This window comes from Puntigrus tetrazona, chromosome 10 (assembly GCF_018831695.1).
Source record: "Puntigrus tetrazona isolate hp1 chromosome 10, ASM1883169v1, whole genome shotgun sequence".
Taxonomy (NCBI): domain Eukaryota; kingdom Metazoa; phylum Chordata; class Actinopteri; order Cypriniformes; family Cyprinidae; genus Puntigrus; species Puntigrus tetrazona.
Genome location: NC_056708.1, coordinates 13,654,755 through 13,668,760, shown reverse-complemented (window position 1 = coordinate 13,668,760; position 14,006 = coordinate 13,654,755). Strand labels below are relative to the sequence as shown.

Genomic DNA, 14,006 nt, shown 5'->3' with positions numbered 1-14,006 from the left:
GGCTTACTGCACATGCTTCTTAGTCACATGAAGGTATCATAGTCCTATGATGGTAAAGTCGTGTGCTGACATTGTGGACCAATACCACACTGATGATAGCAAATGATTTTCATAACGTCTTTCTTTGAGATCATTAACTTGCCTACTCCAACTAACTTTAAACAAAGGCCAGAGGGTTTCAAAAAACATTAACACATTGCTTTGACACATGGAGTGCAAAACACCATGACAGTTTAATAAAATAAAAGCAAAATATTAAATATTTTAGGTTTAGGGGAAAGACATTTCATCCCTTACAATTTGTGCCACATTTACAAAAATCACAACTTAGCCAGTTTGAACCACAAATAGAAAAAAAAACACTTATTGACAACATATAAGCAACAGAATATTAGCACACTGACATTTTATAAAAATGTTTATATAAAACACAAATTGCTTTAATAAAGAGTTCATTAGTGCCTTTGTGCCCATCATTTATAAAGCTTTGGCTTTGTCCTGATCCATGTATTTGTGGTAAACAACACCAAGTGTGGTGAAGAAATTTCCCATGAACAAAACAAGGAAAGTAGAGCCGCACATGAGAACCTAAAAAAAAGAACAATATCTTTATTAGTTAAAAATAATCTATGCATATTTATTTTTTAAGGTTATATTTAGCTAATACATGTTGGCACGTGATGAAAACGTTTACCTTTATTTTAAAAAAACTGACCTGCCACTCTTTCCATTCTGGAAGCTGGGCCATTTGGAACAGTGTAATTCCATTATAAAGCTGGAAAAACTAAATATACATATTAAAACGGTTAGAAGCACAGCATAATAACAATCAAATTACATCAGAAGTTTTCTGAATACACCTGTCAACATTTCATGTCAGTATTAAGTAACTCTTATTTTGTCAGGTACTGTAATTTAAGCCAATAACATTAGTTTTAAACTTACACATTGCCACAAAACAGGAAGTGAGCAGTTTGCCCATGCAAGATGATTGCATTTATTACAAAACAACCTAAGGTTATGAAACACAGTATCAAACTTACATGGCCCAAAAAAAGGAAAGGCAGGAGAAAGGTCAAACCCCTCCACATCCAGGATTGAAATCCCTCTGATCATACAGTAAAGCACATGTGAAAACCCGTGTTAGTGGATAAATCTACACTAGAATAAGAAAAAAAAACACACTACCCACCAACTGTGAGGTCCATGTTGTGTCTTTCTCCAAGAGCTCTGAGTCTATATAAGCAGCCACTCTGGTAATAGTACTGGAGAAACTGAACAAAATCTAAAGGGAGAACAAAACAAGACAAATAAATGATTAAATAAAACAATGAATGAATCATTATTGCACTGAAAGCGTTACTAATGCTGTAAGGCAGAAGTTCTTACTTATATACATGGAGTAGGACAGGAACTGATTTCTGAACATCTGGTAGAGTTCACCATCTGGCCTGTGAGACACACATGTACAGCTGACGGACATCAGACGCTCACACTATCTCAGGTTTTTTTTTACACTTATACTGTTCTACTATTCCTCACAGTGACTCCAAAGTGTGCTATCCTACTTTACAGCATTTCATCAAAATAAATTCACCTGATCCATAATAATATATAGTACAAATGCTCTTTATTAAAGTACCAAAGACGTAACGTTGTAATATGTGACAGCGTTAAAGAGTGAAGTTTATCACTGAAGTGTCATACCAGGTCAGCATTACTCCAGAGAGAAATGTTGAGACATAGTGTTGAAACACCCACCAGCCCTTGATCCTGAAACACAAGCCAAGTATTGAAACATGCCAAGTATTACCTGATTTCATACATGTCAAGAATACGACATACACTGTAAAAAATAAAGGTTCTGTAAGGAGGTTTTTGCAGCAATACCAAAAACATAGAAAATGCATTCCAGCAAATCGTTCTTAAAAAAGAACTCTTCTTTTATCATTCTCTTACGCAAGAATTGTGGAAAGGTTCAATGGATCTTTATAGTTCTTCGTGGAACCGTAAATCTTTCTCTAGTCTCATTTTACGCTTTACTGAAAGGCAGCGTTACATCTATTACATAAAATTAAAAGAGCCTTTAATTTTAAGAGTATAATCATATGATTATTCGTACTTGGACCCATTACTAATGAGCACGCTCTCTCTTATTGTCAATGTACAATAATACCACACCAACAGGAAGTTGAAAAGTGCATCTAGAACCCTGTCGAAACACAAAAAGAGAAAAGACAAAAAAATAAGTTCAACTGATTAATTCATTACATATAATCAATTATTAAATGGCTGTTTTGACAAGAAATTAAAAAAATGACACTGTCAGACTCTCAAAGAATTTTTGGTTGCAATAAACATGTACCTGTAGGTGACCAAGAACCGACAGGTGAATGAGAACAACAAGAGCAGCACAGTCAAGTATAGTTTGAACTTCTCGTACTCATCTTTATAGGCAAACCTGTACGGTTGAGAAACAGGCAAGTCAGACAAATCACATGACTCGTGACTCATTAACATGACACCACCGTGTTTAAAGCTGATGATCACACAGTAAGGCTATTGTGGCGTTACAATTTTTCAGAGCATTTGAATCAAATTGAACTGTAATGAAAACTTACTTGGAGTGCTTGTTAAGGAGCGTAACGTTAACATTTCCAAGAACAAGACTGAGGTATAACCTACAGCAAAAACAGCGTAAAGCATTTCATGTGAGCATCAGGTGCTCGACAAAACTATTGTCGAAAACATTGTAAGTGTTTGAACAAGGTAAAAACTGCAAACCCACACACCACTACCAAACATTATTGAATTCTATACCACACCTTTAGTCTACAGTATTTAAGGTCAGCACTGAATTAGAAACAGGCAAATACAGAGATGTATGACCTGCTTTGAATAGTAAATGCTGATAATGTGTATTTTAAAAGAGGGTGTGACAGAGGTGACATTAGCTATCTCTCGTTTGCATTACTCATTTTTCTTTGGCAGGAAGGCCTCCATCTCAAAGAAGACGTTTGATCTTTCCTTTATAGAATCTTGGATCTCATCTATTTTATTTACATCTTCTGGATTCACTACCACTCTGCATCTATGAAAGAAAAAAAAATCATTCAAGGTGTAGATCAGTAACTTTGATTTATTTGTAGCCGAGGCATGACTCATGACTTACTCCTGCAGGGATTCATTGAGATCCTTTATTTTTTTCCTCTGCCGTGCAATAGAAGAAGAACAGCTGTCCTGCAGTTTCGAAACTTCCTCCAGCTTTTGTTTGTAAAGTCGATGTGTCTCCTGTGCAATGAATACAGATCTTACAAATTTGTCATTTTGATATGTTTGGTGCATTTAAAGGATTCCTATTCACAATTTGTGTTCACTAACCAACATTTTTAGACTCTCATAACTGATACTATATATAGATGTGTGTGTCCATGTGTGTGTTGCTCATAAATATCTGCCTTGGCACATGTGTTTTAACAGTTCTTCTGTTTATGACATTGTATATCACTGTTTGTCATTGACCCATACGAAAGCAATGCTAAGAGAAAAATCATATATTACAATTACACGTTATATTTGTGGGAACTACGGGTTCTTTTTATTAATAACAAGCTAAAAATGTGGGGGTTTTTTTTACTTATTGTATCATTGTTATACTGTGAGTTGGCAAGGATTAAATTGCTAAGCAGCTAGTGCTGAAGCGTATCAATGCGATCAGTAGCGATACTTCAAGAGCGATATATTTATAAATCAAAACAATTATAATGTATATAAAACATGTTTAAGATAGAAGAGTAAGATCTCATAGTTCAGAGCTGTCGTGCTATCTGATTAGCAGTCGAAGAAGAAAGACTCCTCACCTGAACCTGTTGATAGTCTTTTTCCAGATCCTCCCATTCTTGTAAACATTCGTTTAAACCAGTCGGGTTAAATAACATTTCCAGACAGTGTATTCAATAAAAGGTAGTGTTCCCAGATATGAGTGAAGAGAGTAACGGTCCGGTCCACCGTTGTCGGATCGCCTCGCTATCTTTGACAGACGTCTGTCATCTGAATGCAGCTTCACAACAAGCGTAGCCAATCAGAGACCGATCCCGGGACATAATGAAACGCCCCTCCCTGAATATGACCAATGAGCGCTTTCAAAACAAGACATACACGTCACAGACGCTGTAGCCTACTGACTGACTTCCCACAGACGCCCATAAAGAGGGAGAGGGAATATACCAACTGTGAATAACTAGAGTACAGGGTCATTGTTGAAACTATACACAGAACCTCTTTATTATTTCATAGGAGTAATGATTCGGAAGCAAATTTAATAAATGTTTATTAAATTTACAACGTGTGTTAAAGCAACATACAGTAAAGTGGATGAAAAGGCATTTTTTAGCGGCATATATTTACACAATTGTTTTAATATCTTAAAACAGTTTAGTACAATCTAATATTGTCTATGGTGAGTTTACAGCAAAGAGTTTATTGTTCTTTTGTTTGGTTTTGTAATTGTATATTAAAAATGTATGATTCTGTGTATAATCAGTGACCGTAGAAAGCCACTGAATATGAATGTGCACGTGATGCTTCTGTTAAATGTTGTTATTGTCAGTAGATGGATTCTGATATATCTGTAACTCTGTTTCCAAGAGTCTGAAGTTCCCATTCAGAAAGTTGCTGGACAAAGCCTCGATTTGGTCTCATGTTGGCTTTGCACTGCTGAATATGATTCCATGCCTCCTAAAAAATTTAGAAATTACAGGTGAGAAGTATTTAAAAAGCATCTATCAGTAACACAAATGCAAAAAAAAATACCTTTAGTGTGTATTTGAGGTGATATATAAGATATGCCATTGTTACAGCACAGCATCGGCTTACTCCAAGAGTAGAGAATATCAAAACAGAAGCAGAGTTATTGAGATGTGAACCTGAAATGTTTAAAACACACAGAGTCATCAGAACTGAACATCCAATGCATTTTTTTAGATATTTGAGTTATTGTTCATCCACTAGACAACATAGTATTAATCTCCAAGTACATACCAATAAAAATGCACATGCTCTCAAATGAAGTGATCAAATCTGCCTCGGCGGAATCTGCAATTCGGATGTGTAAGACAGTGCAGTTTGCCTTTTTAAACCTAGTTTGCAAAGTTCAGTTCATAGATTAATAAAGAGTTTTCAGGCCATACTAAGAATGCACTTTTTTTAAAATGTTATGATTAAATATATAAACAATATGAAATGGGGGGTTGACTCACACAAGACTGCATTCATCAGAGACATTGACAAGTGCTTTGAGCTTCAGATCATTAAGGATTTGAAGGTTTGTGGCTTGCCTGTAATCACCCATATAAAGCTTGCCTGGCAAGATTTCCACAGGACAGGGATGCAAGCTCTCTAGTTCCTACAAACATAAGAATTTATGATTAAGAAATAGGTTTACAAACAGCAAAAAAGTAAACAGTTCATTTTTTATCTATAAAATACCCTAATATTGTAAAGAATCTTTTGCGTTCTTAGGAAAGGGTAGAGTGCGGAAAACTTTTCATAGCCCCCACTAAGAATCTGAACCGGAAATTGGCTTGACTTTTCTATGCTGTCTGCACAGTCTATAGCTGGACCTAAAAGAACAACATGCAGTTAGGATGTTTTCTGAGGTGCACTAACAGTTTTAGCAGAGTTTATACCACGTTAGAAAAGGTGGTGACTTACCTGAATCTGACAGTGAATGTGTACTACTGTCATAAACAATTATGTATCTCATACTTTCAACCTCAACATCCAAGGGCATAATAAACTTCCCATCAGAATCCTGAAAGCAAGCAAAAAATTACTAGTGATGATTTGATATTCTCCAATGTAGATATGATATAAAAATAATAAACATTAATAGAAAAAACATAAAACTGAAACATACCCATTTTGCATTTCTAGCAGTAATGATGTGGCTGAAGTTATATGATTCTGCTGCACGCGCATCTGAAAAAAATGTCTATTTGTTCTAAACCACTTAAGATTTTACATTTGTCTGTACTAAAATGCAAATATTACTGCAAATTGTTAATAAATAATAACATAAAAAAGCATCTGAAGAAATAAGACTATAATCATTATTTTACTTTCACTTTCATTTGCTGTTGCTGGACTAAAGAATTTCAGCATATAAGGAATAACTTTATTCTTACCAATCAAACAAAGATAGTTGCTGTCTGCTAGCCTTGGTAGATGGGTGCATTGATTTAGGATGTTGTACAGTTTTGTTGCCTGACAGAGGACTTTTCCAGCCATTAGTAACAGTTTGAGCACAGAAAATGCTACTTGTCTTTGTTCCCAAACAAAAATATAAAGGCCTAGCGTTATATCTGCCAAATAAATTATAAATTATCGCAGCTTGACACTTAATTTAACTTAAAACATTGCTGCTCGAAATGTTTCTTAACCCAAACTAGATTAATTCGCTGATTCGCTGTTTTTGCCTGCGACCAAACAGCATGTTCTGCGTTTACGCGGATGCTATGGCAACAGACAAACCGCCCCAGTGATTGGTTGACAGCGTTTTTCTCCAGATGCAAACCCTTTCCGTTTTCCTCAACCAATAAAAAGTTAAAGCCCGCCCCATCGCGCCTCAGCTGCAATACTATTGGAGGGTAAAGAATAAGGAACTATTTTCAAATCAGACTTACGGCTGCCTGCAGCTTCGGAAATGCTTGGATTCGGGGTAAGTTGTTACTTTTATCTACTTAAATCGCTCAATCGTGAATCGTTAAATGATGCGTAATTCCTTTCAGCGGCGGAGGAAGAGAAATGGCAGCAGTCGACGCTGGGCCATAAAGAGCAAGAAGCCACTTCGGACTCCTGCTGTACCAACGGCCCCTATGTGAGCAACTAAATTACTTGCCTACAAAAACAACGCCTGCTTTCATATAGACTTACAGTATAGTTTAGTATTGTTGTACCACGTATCATGTGCATGCCATGCATATACTTCAAGTATGCTAGATAGTTACAAATAACGTTTTTCCTCGTGACAAAATAATAATACATTTGCTGTAATAATATCTGTATTAAAAACACCATTTATCTCTATTTTTGGGTTAGTTGACTCAAAATTACGTTCTTTCATAATTTACTCACCCTCATGATGTTTTAAATCTGTATGACTTTCTTTGGTAAAACTGAATATTTGACGAATAATGTTAGTCAACAAACCCATTTTTTGGCATCCATTGTATTATCAAAAAGCATTTCTGAAAATATGGATCAATTATCCCTTTAAGACTTAGGCTTATGAATTAATTGTTATTTATACTTACTTTACTTTCTTTTAACGCTTCCACCCAGTCCAGATAGCAAATTAAAGGTGGACACTATGGAGGAGACAAGTGTTCAAACCACTAAACCGCTGTCTTCACCACTAAGTATTGGAGCTCTGTTTTCTGCGTTTGGAAGTGTTATGCAAAAATTCAGAAAGACAATTAATCAAGTATGTTTCTCTTTTCTGATTTATTAGAGTTCAAAAGAGCTTTTCAGAGTCTGACCTGCTTATTTTTTTTAGATCTGTTCTGGACTCCTGAATGCCGTCTTTTTCTGGAGAGGCTATTCAGAAAGAGTGGAGTCCCTTCACCAAAAAGTAGAGGAGCTGCAAAGGGAAATAGCACTATTGCATTCCAATTTGAAGGTTGGAGTTTTTCAGCTGTACTGAAAAGGATTTTCTTTAATTATTTTCAATTCCAGTGCTTCTAATGTGTATAAAATATTACCTGATAGCTGTATCGAGAAGCCAAGACTGTAAGCGGTCAGTGTGAAATGCCTAATGGTGTTCAGCACTCTCCACCACCACCACCACCTCCTCCCCCGCCTCCGCCTCTCCCTCCTCCTCAAATTCTGTTGACGCTTGCTGTTCCGAAGGTGGCCTCTCATCCCCCAAAACCTGCACAAACTAGCTCTCTGAAGGTAATAGTTTATTTTTCAGGTAACTTCACTTTACTTGTTGAGAAAATAAGTAAGGATGGTGCGCATCATTTTAGATTTTGGACTGATTTTTGCTCCTGTCCTTTAACAGGAGAAGCAAAGTGGCCTCGCTGCCGTGACTCTTCGAGATCTTCAAGCAGTACGATTAAGGAAAGTGACTGTAGGCCCAAAAACTCAGGTGAGTAAAAGATTGCATTTTCAGTACATTTCCATTGAGTCAATATTTATGATGGCGGATTCCTTCACAGGTTTCTCCAGAGAGAAGGAGATCGCCACTGGTCACACTTGCAGACTTGCAGAAAGTCCGTTTACGGCGCTCTAATTCAGACCTGCCCTTAAAGTCTAGATCAAGCAGGTAAAATTGTGCATAAATAAATGTATTTATTTAGCTTCGAAGCAACGCATTTGTTTTTGTTATACAATATGTGTGCTCTTCTCTGTAGGACTGTCTGTAGGACACCAACTAAACATCCAGTGAATCTTCGGGTACAGCTTCGAAAAATCAACTTATCGAGGCAAGATCACTTTTACCTTGTATTGTTGGAATCAGAGCCAAGACTATGGCTGGGCAATATGGCGCACAATATATTCTTGCACAGCTTGTCAGTGAAACTGGTTTCAAATGCGCATGGATATATTGCCCAGCCCTAGCCAGACATGCCTATGATTGCAGACATCACATCTAGTTAAATGCTTATTCTTATTCTTAGGAGTCCTGGTGGCACACCGCTATTTAACAAAGAGAATGATGTGATGGATTCAAGCCTGGACCCAAGCATGACCAGAGGATTAGGAAACCAATACCTGGTATGTAAACCGCTTTATAGACTGCTAGTTTCTATTTAACAAAATAAATCATTATCATTAATTTTCATTCTTTTTATTTTTTGTTCTTTACAGAGCGCTTTAACAAAGGGACTATCACCACTCAAGGCTGTCTAAAAGAAATGGACTCTTTTATATTTATTGCATGGCCAGTCTTGTCTTTCTTTTTGGTTTGTTTTTACATGTTTACTATGACTGTGCTAATAGCTTTGGTTCTCATACTGTCGTATTACTAAAGTAATTTTATTTTAGTGACAGGACAGCATTTGATGTTACTTGCTGCTGTTGTTTTATATACTTGTTGCATGTGAAATGTGCTTCTTGCTGCTTTTATATCAGAACCCCCTTTTCAAAACATGCTCACAATCACAATAAGAAATGCACACTGTATGAAAATGAAATGCACATCAGATTGAGCATGTTTTTAGATATGGTTAATTGTATAACTAATAGAACTAAACAATTGAACATGCAGTTCAGTGTCTTTGTTACTGAATATACTGTGGAATGTGCGAACTTGTAAAGCTGTGAGACAATGTTTCTGATCTGATTCAGTACGCCATTGATATCTTATGTGTGCATGGTAAAACTCAAGCACAGCTTGAAATAACCAGCCCTGTTATTGTGAGACTCAGGATGGGTTTTTTATGTTTTACTGTATGCTTAATGGTGGGCTTGAGGTGTAAAACCCAATTGCATGTTACAGTGTCTTAATGTTTTTTATTTTAAAGGATCTTTTGCAATATTTTTCTAAAGCCACTTTTATTTGTATCCCAAAAATATTGCAATGAATAAAAAAACGTCTAATAAATATTGTACCTACAAAAATGTGTATGTGTATTTTGATTTAGAGTGCAAATTATTGGATTTAAATAAAGGTAAAGTTTCTTTTTAGACATTTTAATACTTTAACTTAAACTTATAGCTGCAAAGGCAACAATTCTGATTGACATTTTAAGATTACGTAGTATTTATGTTATAGTATTCATTGAATGTATATTTTCTTTTTTCCTGTCAATTTTAGATGTAGTAATTTTATGTGCTTTTGTTTGTGCATTTATATAGTTCTATTAAGTAATTTTTTAGGACTTGTTTATTAATAAATATAATTATTATATTTTTATTAACTTTTTAATTTTAGGTTTAGATAACCATAAAACACTAGTATATGTTTTAGAATTATATATCTTTATTTTGGATGCTTTTTGACCGGACATTAACTTGCAAATACATGTATCCACCCGGACTCTTCTTCTGCGCTCGTTCCTCAAAACCCCGCCTCTTTGTTTGTTTCCAGCAAAAATGGCGGTGCCCATGAATATCGGAGCACTGTTACAATCAGAAATAATAGAAGACGCCGTGGACAAAGATGAGGGCGTTTGCGTACTGGGCATATTTGGGAAAAGCGCAATGCAGCCGGGTTCAATCAAAGACTCTCTCATAAACACCTTAGCGGATAAACACGTCTTCTCTCTCTTTGGGAGCGACCACACTGACAGCTCGAGCGGGGGAGCATCGATTCATGCTTATTATAATCAGGAAAACCGCGTGCTGTATCTTGTACTAACATCCGTTTTTGACAACCGCCAGCTTATTCGCGCGTGCGAGTCGTTGACGGCGGGTTTGGGTCACGCAGAAGCGCATGAGATTTGGAAAACAGCGGAGAAAGATCACTGTTTGCAGCTGCTTTATCTCTTCTCGCTTTGCCATGTTCTTCTGCTGGTTCATCCCACGTGCTCGTTCGATGTCACTTACGATAGAATGTTTCGCGCTTTGGACGCGCTGCGTCAGAAAGCGCTCCCACTGTTGCGCGCCGCGATCAAAGATTCTCCAGTGTCTAAAGAATGGAAGTTAAACTGTCGACCCTGCCCTCCCCGTTTGCTATTTGTGTTCCAGATGAACGGAGCGCTCAGAGTGACCACCTCTGGCACGGGTGGGAATGGAACTGATGGGTCTGGAGGGGATAAACCCAAAAAACACTCCCCAAGAAGGCGTCTGCAGCATGCTCTGGAAGATCAGATATATAGGATATTCAGGAAAAGTCGCGTATTGACTAACCAGAGTAGCAATTGTCTCTTTACGGTCCCTGCCAATCAAGCTTTTGTATATGTAGTGCCAGGTCCAGATGAGGACCCCATTGGCTCTCTTCTGGGGCACCTGAGGTCCAACTGTGTCCTTAGAGAAAGTGAAGGAGGCACGCCTGTGCCCAGGCAAAGGCGGTACCAACAGATGAGGCACTCCAATAGACAACCCTCTTTCAATGTAGAAAGCAGTCTTTCATCAGGAGGGCAGTTGGTGGACTGCACTTTAAAAGAGTTTCTTTGGCAGCATGTCGAGCTCGTATTGACCAAGAAAGGTTTTGATGACAGCGTAGGTCGCAATCCTCAGCCGTCGCACTTCGAGTTGCCTGCTTATTCCAAATGGGTGCATGTTGCGTACAAACTTTACCAGGTCATGATAGAGAGCGGTGAGGATGACACAGCCGAGATCTCCCTCAAGGTGCAGGGTCAGCTCAAAGTGCTGGAGGGGTTCCTTGACGCAGATGCAAAGTTCTCGGAAAACAGGTGTCAGAAAGCCTTGCCGCTGGCTCACAGTGCGTACCAGTCAAACCTTCCCCATAATTACACCACCACAGTGCACAAGAATCAGCTGGCTCAGGCACTGCGAGTGTACAGCCAGCACGCCAGGGGAGTCGCCTTTCAAAGATACGCCTTACAGCTCCACGAGGACTGCTATAAGTTTTGGAGTAACGGGCATCAGCTCTGTGAGGAGCGCAGCCTTACAGATCAGCACTGTGTACATAAGTTTCATCTTCTTCCAAAGCCAGGTAAAGAGCTATGTATTTCCTGGAAATCAACCCATTACATTGATTTTGCTAGCACTATCTAGTTCTTTGAAGTAGAGACAAATCTTTTTCTTTTACTTTTCAATTAGACTGATGACCCCTTTGTATCCTCTAGTGATTTTTTTTTATCAATAAATTAATAATAAATTAATGTTTTTTTCCTTATTCCTAAATGTTTCATATTGTTATACTTTTATGAAATTACTTTTAAATCGTTTTAGAATCTAAAACGAAACATTTGACAGAAAATGTATAATGGAAGTCAGTTATATAAGAAAAAAAACTTAAAGGACTGACTTTGCAGAGGCAGTAAAGAATGTCTGAAGAAACTATAGATGCACCTCAAGTGAGCGTAAAAACCTTTTTTTAGAATTTCACAAAATTTGTTTGTCATGTGATGCATCAAAATGCATGTAAAAACAGGGTGATGGAGAAAAAAAAATCCTTGGCATTTTGAATACACTTTTTCTACCTCGGTTACCACTTTTCTTCACATTGCAGGAGAGAAGCCAGAAATGGACCACAACCCACCTATTCTATACCATAATAGTAGAGGCCGCTCTACAAGTACTTGTAACTGTGGTAGGAAGCAGTCTCCAAGAGAAGATCCATTTGACATCCAGGCTGCCAACCATGACTTCTATCAAGTCAGTAGAAGTCAAGTTCTTCTACCATAAAAATATTCACTACACAAGCTTTAAATCTGTTCTTCATCATTCTTTCTTCCATTCTCAGATGCTTGAGGAGAAATGCTGTGGGAAGTTGGAGAGGATCAATTTCCCAGTCTTTCAAGCCAGCACACCCGACCCCGCTCCTGCTAGTGATGAGGTGCCCAGACCTGGAGAGGTTCCTCCATCAGGAGAAGCCGATCGTCTAAAGGAGAAAGAGACTAGCACTCACACACCTGGTGATAGCACAAGTCTGAGTCTCGCTCTTAGCTTGGGCCAGTCGACTGACAGCCTTGGAACATATGGTGATGGAGCAGAAGGACAAGAGAAGAGGCCAAGTTTGGTGGACAGACAGCCCTCCACAGTGGAGTATCTACCTGGCATGCTTCATTCTGGATGTCCGAAGGGACTTTTGCCCAAGTTCTCGAGTTGGTCTCTTGTAAAACTTGGCCCAGCTAAGGCCTACAATAGCCTCACTGGTTTAGAGCAACCTGGATTCCTCCCAGGCTCCGCTTTCCTCTTGCCCTGGGATGTTGTCATTCGGAGCCGGTCGGAAGAAGATGTAGGATCTCTTGAGCCTCTAGATGGAGGCCCAGCCTCCTGGCCAGCTCCAAATAAAGCATCTGCTGGAAAGCGAGGCAGCGCTGGAGGAATCGGACGAGGGCGCAGGCGAGATGATGTAGCCCGTGCTTTCGTCGGTTTCGAGTATGAGGACAGCAGAGGGCGCCGCTTCCTTAGTTCTGGCCCTGATAAAGTAGTCAAAGTGCTTGGGCAAGGTGGACCAAAAGAACCTGCAACCAGATGCTTGAATTCTGATATGCCTTTATACATTCCCTCTCCAGCTCAGGGACGAGGGATAAAGCCACACTACGCTCAGCTGGCTCGTCTATTTGTCGTGGTTCCTGATGCTCCTCTTGAGATTGTCCTAAACGCACAGGTACAATATGTGATATTTAATTCTCAAATTGAAGCATTTAAAATGATTACCATTTACCTTTTCCTGTTCTGTGCTTGTCATCTCTCAAAGGTCCAGCCAGGTCCCCCTCCCTGCCCTATCTTCCATCCAGAGCAGCCTGAGGTTGTGCTGCCCCCTGATGGACTTTGGGTGTTACGTTTCCCTTATGCCTACGTGACAGATCGAGGACCATGCTACCCTCCGAAGGAGAACCAGCCACTGGCAAACTTCAGGGTGCTGAGAGGCATTCTCCGTGCCAACACGACTAGTTCAACTCCACAGTAACAAAAACACTTAAAAGCACTGTTCAGATATATGTAAAAGCTGTAGGACAAGGACATTTTGTGTCTCCATTCTTTTTTTCTGTGCCACTTCTTTTATTAATCAAATTCTAGAAATAATTGTGAGTGTAAATACAAGCAATCAAATTAAGCAATGTTGTGTTTACAGTAAATAAATACCTGCAGTGAGAAAAAAAGTGCACAATTTCATTCTAAAACTACAATATTATTTTAAACTTATTATTTTTTTTAAATGTGTATGCAAGTACTGTCCACTCTTGGTTTTTTGTTTGCTGTGAGCTTGGTTGATGTTATGAATTACTTTTAATTGAATAATAAAATTAGATCTTATAACACTTATTCCTTAGAAAGCATGTTAAAATATCAATCTTTTACGGTTGTGGTTTTAGATATCAGTCTTTTAAGGTTTGTTATGGTTTTACAGAAAACAGCCAGTGAAA

At 38.3% G+C, this 14,006-nt stretch overlaps 4 protein-coding genes across 5 annotated transcripts; 2 read left to right on the top strand and 2 right to left on the bottom strand.

Moving 5' to 3' along the window:
* Window positions 1–196: 196 nt before the first annotated feature.
* On the bottom strand, window positions 197–4,060 carry tmem120aa (transmembrane protein 120Aa). The gene is made up of 12 exons (XM_043250278.1): window positions 3,861–4,060; window positions 3,173–3,291; window positions 2,975–3,091; window positions 2,622–2,681; window positions 2,366–2,461; window positions 2,123–2,212; window positions 1,708–1,773; window positions 1,390–1,451; window positions 1,193–1,285; window positions 1,044–1,108; window positions 716–784; window positions 197–588 (listed from the first exon to the last, which is right to left on the bottom strand). The coding sequence occupies exons 1-12, from the start codon at window positions 3,936–3,938 to the stop codon at window positions 478–480; spliced, it is 1,026 nt and encodes a 341-aa protein (XP_043106213.1). The 5' UTR covers window positions 3,939–4,060; the 3' UTR covers window positions 197–477.
* A 220-nt stretch (window positions 4,061–4,280) lies between these two features.
* On the bottom strand, window positions 4,281–6,536 carry styxl1 (serine/threonine/tyrosine interacting-like 1). Its single transcript, XM_043250776.1, has 8 exons — window positions 6,186–6,536; window positions 5,918–5,979; window positions 5,713–5,812; window positions 5,488–5,621; window positions 5,259–5,404; window positions 5,041–5,138; window positions 4,813–4,925; window positions 4,281–4,737 (listed from the first exon to the last, which is right to left on the bottom strand). Exons 1-8 carry the CDS (start codon window positions 6,286–6,288, stop codon window positions 4,606–4,608), a joined length of 888 nt encoding a protein of 295 aa, XP_043106711.1. The 5' UTR covers window positions 6,289–6,536; the 3' UTR covers window positions 4,281–4,605.
* An 85-nt stretch (window positions 6,537–6,621) lies between these two features.
* prr11 (proline rich 11) lies at window positions 6,622–9,624 on the top strand. Of its 2 annotated transcripts, none has more exons than XM_043250034.1 (10): window positions 6,622–6,718; window positions 6,789–6,877; window positions 7,342–7,483; window positions 7,556–7,678; window positions 7,768–7,953; window positions 8,063–8,149; window positions 8,220–8,326; window positions 8,415–8,486; window positions 8,682–8,778; window positions 8,872–9,624. In XM_043250034.1, the coding sequence occupies exons 1-10, from the start codon at window positions 6,704–6,706 to the stop codon at window positions 8,911–8,913; spliced, it is 960 nt and encodes a 319-aa protein (XP_043105969.1). In that variant the 5' UTR covers window positions 6,622–6,703; the 3' UTR covers window positions 8,914–9,624. The 2 variants fall into 2 exon arrangements, with proteins under 2 accessions (XP_043105969.1, XP_043105970.1); XM_043250035.1 differs by having other exon boundaries at window positions 6,669–6,718; window positions 7,347–7,483.
* A 449-nt stretch (window positions 9,625–10,073) lies between these two features.
* smg8 (SMG8 nonsense mediated mRNA decay factor) lies at window positions 10,074–14,006 on the top strand. Its single transcript, XM_043250762.1, has 4 exons — window positions 10,074–11,623; window positions 12,143–12,288; window positions 12,377–13,246; window positions 13,337–14,006. Exons 1-4 carry the CDS (start codon window positions 10,099–10,101, stop codon window positions 13,547–13,549), a joined length of 2,754 nt encoding a protein of 917 aa, XP_043106697.1. The 5' UTR covers window positions 10,074–10,098; the 3' UTR covers window positions 13,550–14,006.

Coding starts and splice junctions, on each gene's coding strand:
- tmem120aa (XM_043250278.1), bottom strand. CDS start 3,938: ATGTTATTTAACCCGACTGGTTTAAACGAATGTTTACAAGAATGGGAG. Junction 3,292..3,860: donor AAGACTATCAACAGGTTCAG/GTGAGGAGTCTT, acceptor TTCATTGCACAG/GAGACACATCGACTTTACAA. Junction 785..1,043: donor CTTTCCTTTTTTTGGGCCAT/GTAAGTTTGATA, acceptor ATGTATATTTAG/TTTTTCCAGCTTTATAATGG.
- styxl1 (XM_043250776.1), bottom strand. CDS start 6,288: ATGGCTGGAAAAGTCCTCTGTCAGGCAACAAAACTGTACAACATCCTA. Junction 5,980..6,185: donor CAACTATCTTTGTTTGATTG/GTAAGAATAAAG, acceptor CATTTTTTTCAG/ATGCGCGTGCAGCAGAATCA. Junction 5,813..5,917: donor CTGCTAGAAATGCAAAATGG/GTATGTTTCAGT, acceptor GCTTGCTTTCAG/GATTCTGATGGGAAGTTTAT.
- prr11 (XM_043250034.1), top strand. Junction 7,679..7,767: donor TATTGCATTCCAATTTGAAG/GTTGGAGTTTTT, acceptor ATTACCTGATAG/CTGTATCGAGAAGCCAAGAC. Junction 8,327..8,414: donor TTAAAGTCTAGATCAAGCAG/GTAAAATTGTGC, acceptor TCTTCTCTGTAG/GACTGTCTGTAGGACACCAA.
- smg8 (XM_043250762.1), top strand. CDS start 10,099: ATGGCGGTGCCCATGAATATCGGAGCACTGTTACAATCAGAAATAATA. Junction 11,624..12,142: donor TCATCTTCTTCCAAAGCCAG/GTAAAGAGCTAT, acceptor TTCACATTGCAG/GAGAGAAGCCAGAAATGGAC. Junction 13,247..13,336: donor AGATTGTCCTAAACGCACAG/GTACAATATGTG, acceptor CATCTCTCAAAG/GTCCAGCCAGGTCCCCCTCC.